The sequence below is a fragment of the Periophthalmus magnuspinnatus genome, chromosome 19, assembly GCF_009829125.3.
Source record: "Periophthalmus magnuspinnatus isolate fPerMag1 chromosome 19, fPerMag1.2.pri, whole genome shotgun sequence".
In the NCBI taxonomy this organism is placed as follows: Eukaryota; Metazoa; Chordata; class Actinopteri; order Gobiiformes; family Gobiidae; genus Periophthalmus; species Periophthalmus magnuspinnatus.
In genome coordinates this window covers 1,073,548-1,079,707 of record NC_047144.1, presented here as the reverse complement: position 1 = coordinate 1,079,707, position 6,160 = coordinate 1,073,548, and the positions used below count along the sequence as shown (strand labels likewise).

Sequence of the window (6,160 nt, the reverse complement as noted above, 5' to 3'; positions counted from 1 at the left end):
TGAAGATGAAAATGACAACATGCAGATATAATAATCATTTAAATGTTTGTATTATTTGAACGGCCTGAACGAGCCTCTCGTCGTGTTCTAATCGTGTGCTCTAAACACATCGTAAACACATCGTAAAACCAGGGACATGTTGCTGAATGCGTTTTGTTTCTTATGAGTCTAAACTGTGTGAACAGAGATCCTCCTGTAATCCTCCTGTAATCCTCCTGATCCTGTTTAAACACATCAATATTCACACAGACACCGGCCTTAAAGTGGAGCCAAAACACTGACACAGAAAAGGGATCTGAACCAGACCCAGACCGAGTCCAGACCAGGTCCAGACTGACTCCAGACCAAGACCAGACTGAGTCCTGGCCAGGTCCAAACCAAACGCAAGACTAGACCAGACCATACCAAGATCAGACCAAGTGTAAACCAGATCCAGACCAGCTCCAGACCGGGTCCAGACTGACTCCAGACCGAGACCAGACCGGGTCCAGACCAATACTATACCAAGACCAGATCAAGTGTAAACCAGATCCAGACCGAGTCCAAACCAAAACCAGACTGTGTCCAGACTGACCCTAGACCAGGTCCAGACTGACTCCAAACCAAGACCAGACCGAGTCCAGGCCAGGTCTAAACCAAACCCAAAACTAGACCAGACCATACCAAGATCAGACCAAGTGTAAACCAGATCCAGACCAAGTCCAGACCAGATTCAAACCAGGTCCCAAACCAAAACCAGACCAGGTCCAAACCAGATCCAAACAAACCCAAAACTAGACCAAAAAACAGATCCAAAACCAAATCTAAAATCAGATCCAAATCTAGACCAAACACTAGGCCCAAAAACAAACACGAAACCGGATCCAAGACCAGACCAAAGCTAGATCTAAACCAGGTTCAAACTGAGTCCAGTCCAAGTTCTAGACCTGGTTACAGACCAAACTCACCGAGGTTGCATCTGAGTTTCAAAGGGGGTGCAAATACAAAGTCCAGTCCAAAGTCCAGACCCAGATCCAAATCGAGTCCAACCCAAGTCCAGACCTCATAATGATCCACATTATGTGAGAAGAAAGCAGATGTAACCAGGGCAAACATTTATAATAGAAGAGCAGAGAGAGTCGACCTTATTGGAAACAAAGACGAGATTTAGCTCCAAAAATGTCACCAAAAGTAATTATCATTTTATAATTATCCCTGATTCAATTATTGATACTGTTTCATTCTGCAGCGTTTGGGCTGTTTGTTTCACTCTGCACAGAACCTAAAGGTCCACTGTGGAACTTTTGTCGTTTGGGGTCTGCCACCTACTTGTTTTAGTCGAGATGTCAACGCTTCGCTCAGAATGTTACACAGTATGACATTACATTTATGAATCTCCATGGCGACAAGAAGGTAGTAGTGTCAACAGGCGAACATGTTTTTCGAGGTGTTTTTTCAGCAATTAATGAATAAATGCTTGTTTAATGCAACACTGTGGGACATCTCAGGCAAGGCAACGTCTCCATGGAAACAAGTCAGTGACGGATCCATAAACAACAAAAGTTACACAGTAGAAAGTGACAATTCGGATCAGACAGAGTCATTTTACATTTAAACCAACTGGATTTAAGAGAGTCATGTGACGCTCGTTCTGCTTTCTGATTGGATGAAAAAACAAAACAAAAAAAAACACCAAATTATGACATAAACAAGTTGGTCTAATGTTTTTGTAACTAAGAATAAATCAGCGTTAGTCCATGTTTATGAAATTTAAATCAAAATGCTACACACTGTCTCTTTAACGTAGCTAAACGACCTGAAACACAAATAGAAACGTGGTTATTCCTGTGCCAGTCCAAACGTAGCAGCTGGTTAGCGTTAGCGTTAGCATTAGCATTAGCGCGTATTGATTTTCCAGTTGTTAAATAAACCTAATTATAGAGTCATTAGCTTCATTGGCGACGTGGGGATCCAGCTGTTAAGACGTTAGCCAAACCGCACGTGCAGTTCTGGCGTCGGCGCAGCTCCGGGTCGTTTCTCGTCTAATCCCTCTTTCCTCTGTGTGTAGAGGAGGCGTCTGCAGGGGGCGCTGTTCTGAGGGAGGCCGCGGGACGCCTGTGAAACGTGCTGAGATCAAACGGAATCGAAAATAAACCGCGGCTCCACGTTGACATTTACTAACAGGAGACGAGCGCGGCCTGTTTACTCTATTGTCTTACTACACGTTTAAAGACACACTATGGAACTTTACAGGTAGGGCATCCACCACTTTATATTATAATATTCCACAGTATGGCGTTAAACGTATCTATCCTGTATTTATTCAGTTGCAGGTGTTTTATTATTTGAAATGACCCTAAAAACATGTAGGGTGGACAGTGTCGTCTCTCCACAGATCTGACGTGTGACTTGTTCGTCTCCATGGAGAAAAAAGTGTAATGCTGTACTGTGGGAAAACGATGCACCGATCCAACGTGTTCTGTTCCGATACTGATGACGATACTTCGGCTTTGAGGATCTGCCAAAACTAAAAAAAAAAATTAGTATCAGTATCGTGTCAGTATCGTATCAGCATCATATCAAAGTTGTATCAGTATCGGCTCAGGATCATATCAGCATCGTATCAGTATCGGCTCAGCATCGCATCAGAATCATATCAAAGTCGTATCAGCATCATATCCGTATCGTATTAGTATCATATCAGTGTCGTATCAGCATCGTACAAGTATCGGCTCAACATCGTATCAATATTGTATCAGTATCATATCAGTGTCGTATCAGCATCGTATAAGTATCGGCTCAACATCGTATCAGTATCATATCAGTGTCGTATCAGCATCGTATAAGTATCGGCTCAACATCGTATCAGTATCATATCAGTGTCGTATCAGTATCGTATCACATCGTATCAGTATCGTATCACATCGTATCAGTATCGTATCACATCGTATCAGTATTGTATCGGCGAATCCCTAAAATCACAATAATTTATTTAATGTAAGTCATTTTAACCGATGACGATAGATAAAAGTTAAAACCACACTTCGGAACATTCTACATGGAAATAGTGTGAAGTATTACAGCTAAAGGAACATTTCCATGGAAACAACCACAACAAGGCGCTCCTGCGAGTCAGGTTTGTGGAGATGCGAGCCGCTCACTGTAAGAACACATGATTTTCACGTTTTTCTTGTGTTATGTTTATATTTTAGTCAATTCTTTTGGCTAAAAAGTGACACATCGTGGCTTTAAACTTCCTCTCACAGCTGCACGACTGAACTTTCTGAATACATTTCTCTTGAACAGTTCAAATGTCTCACTTTTATATGAAACACGAGCTAAAAGTCTGTGTGACGTCTCCACTGTCCTGAGCTTTAATAAGGCCAAAGCTTTTATTTAAACGGAACACGACACCTCGTTAAGTCTGAGGCCGGAGACTCTTCACACCAGAGGACGACATTTTGGAGATAGAGATCCTCAAGAGATCCTGTCGCCAAACACGACTCAATTTGCATAAAGACGATAATGATGATGTAGACCGCGGCTGATGATGTCATAGTTTCAGGTGGAGGGCGGAGCCTATATAACTCTGACTATGAGTCTGTGTGACTCTTTTTTAGAGCATCAGTCGCTTCGGAGCATCAGTCGCTCTGAAGCATAAGTCGCTCTGAAGTACAAGTCGCTCTGAAGTATAAGTCGCTCCGGAGTATAAGTCGCTCTGAAGTATAAGTCGCTCTGGAGTATAAGTCGCTCCGAAGTATAAGTCGCTCCGGAGCATCAGTCGCTCTGAAGTATAAGTCGCTCTAGAGTATAAGTCGCTCTGAAGTATAAGTCGCTCTAGAGTATAAGTCGCTCTGAAGTATAAGTCGCTCTAGAGTATAAGTCGCTCTGAAGTATAAGTCGCTCTGAAGTATAAGTCGCTCTGGAGCATAAGTCGCTCTGGAGTATAAGTCGTACGACCCAAAAATGCATAATAATAAAGACATATACAAACACATTATTTCTCGTATAAATCACATCTATAAGTCGCTCGGCTAAACTATGAAAAAAGTGAGACTTTTACTCTGAAACATTCAGTAAATAGAAATGAGTTAAACACCAACAGAAATAAAAACACCAGGTTTATATTCACCGTTTTTTATTGAAATCATCGAGTAACATGAAAAAATATAAACTCATCCATTTGAAATCTAAAAACACACTTTGATCCGCAGGAAAATCGCAGCATTTCTTTCGAAACGTGTTAAATATGAAGAGTTCAAAGAAGGCAGGAAGTACTCGGGTGAATACTGCAGCGTGTCGTTTATAGAACCGTTCAAACGTCTTTAAAACGAGTTCAGCTTTGAAAGAACTGAGGCGACCGGAGGAAAGACCAACATAATACAGCTTCAGTCGTGAGTAAACTGCTCTTTAAACACAAAATGAGACACAATTTTGTATTTTCAGACGACAGATGTCAGACAAAACTATATCTGAACTTCACAGACAGTAGAATTTGTTGGAAGTTACGTAATAAATGTGTAAATACAATTAAAAAAAAATTAAAAAAAACTATTGTGGAATCAACATTTTTGTAAATATGTGTCCAATAAAACCTAAAAATCAAAATTTAGCTTAAAGAGGGAATATTTTAGATGTCATACATGCATGTTTGAGTAATCTAGAGATCTCTCCTGGGCCCTATTCTAACTCTCTGTTCGGTTAGCTGTGCGAGTGTGTACGAGGCTCCGCCCACAAGCGACAATCCTCCATAAATATACCAAAACTGTACACTACGACTTCACAAACCTGGTGTGATGTGCAGTAGTTTCATTAGCGGGATGCAGCTGATTGTGTTGTGAAGGGGGAGAGACTTAGCACAGAGAGCAAAGAGAGAGGAGAGGCTCAAAAGAGACAAAAACAAAAGTGAAAAAGTTATAAAAAAAACATGTTAATGCACTGGATGAATATAAAATAATACCCCTTTTTAGTTATTAAGTGTGAAATAATAATAATAATAATAATAATAATAATAATAATAATAATAATAATAATAATAATTCTCCACTGAAGCTGCATTATGTTTCATTTTGTTTCAGAATTTACCATGTATTTTTTTGTTTAGAAACTTTTAAAGTGTCTATAGTTTGGCTGAAATAGAGTCGTGAGGGGCGGAGCCGGAGGAGCCGTGAGGGGCGGAGCCGGAGGAGCCGGGAGGGGCGGAGCCGGAGGAGCCGTGAGGGGCGGAGCCAGAGGAGCGCAGGGTTTTGTAAATAAAAGAATAGAGGCTGATCTCAGGACGACGACCGGAGCAGTTCTGAATGTGAGAGACGTAATACTGCCCCAAGAGATCATACACTTGACCTGGAAAAGAGGAGAGGAAGAGAGGGAGGAGGGGGAGGGGGGGGAGGGGGGGGGAGGGAGGACGGGGAGGGGGGGGGGGGGGAGAGGGAGGGAGGAGGGGGGGGAAGAGAGAGACAGAGAGAGGGAGGAGGGGGAGAGGGAGGGAGGGGGGGAAGAGAGAGACAGAGAGGGATGAGGGAGGGAAGGAGAGGGAGGGAGGGGGAAGAGGGAGAGAAAGAGAGAGAAAGAGAGCGAGGGAGAAAGAAGACAGGAGGGGTGAGGAAGAGGGATAGAGAGAGGCAGAGAGAGAAAGGGAGAGGGGGAAAGAGAGCAAGGGAGAAAGAAGGAGGGAACAATGTGAAAGAGGGGGAGAGGGATAGAGAGGTAGAGAGAAAGGAAGAGAAAGAAGGAGAGAGGGAGAAAGATGAAGGGAGGGGTGAGAGAGAGGGGGAAGAGAGATGGAGAGAAGCAGAGAGAGGGAGGGAGAGAGAGAAGGGGGAAAAGAGAGTGAGTAGGAGGGAGAGAGATAGAGAGGAGGGGTAGAGAGAAGGGAGAAAGACAGAAAGAGAAACAAGAGAGAGAGAAAGAGAAGAATGTAGAGAGGGAGATGGTGAGTGGAGGGAAGAAAGGAGGGAGAGAAGAAAGGTAGAGAGCAGGGGTGAGAAAAAACAGAGGGAAAAGAGAGAGAAAGAAAAGGAAGGATGGGAGGAAAAAGCAGCAGAAAGGAGAGTGACAGAGAGGACAGAAAGAGAGAGAGAAGGTTAGAAGTAACACAAACAGGCAGCAGTGTGATTCTAGTAACAATGACTAAACACACACACACACGCACGCACACACATCCCCCCTCACACACATACAC

General features: G+C 43.0%; 1 protein-coding gene across 1 annotated transcript in view; it reads right to left on the bottom strand.

Moving 5' to 3' along the window:
• Nucleotides 1-5,098: 5,098 nt before the first annotated feature.
• The window catches only part of LOC117387570 (poly(ADP-ribose) glycohydrolase-like), a 50,509-nt gene continuing 49,447 nt past the window's right edge, over nucleotides 5,099-6,160 (bottom strand). Inside the window, exon 17 of the mRNA XM_055229726.1 lies at nucleotides 5,099-5,322. Coding sequence (XP_055085701.1) covers nucleotides 5,099-5,322 — 224 coding nt within the window. The remainder of the gene's footprint in view (nucleotides 5,323-6,160) is intronic.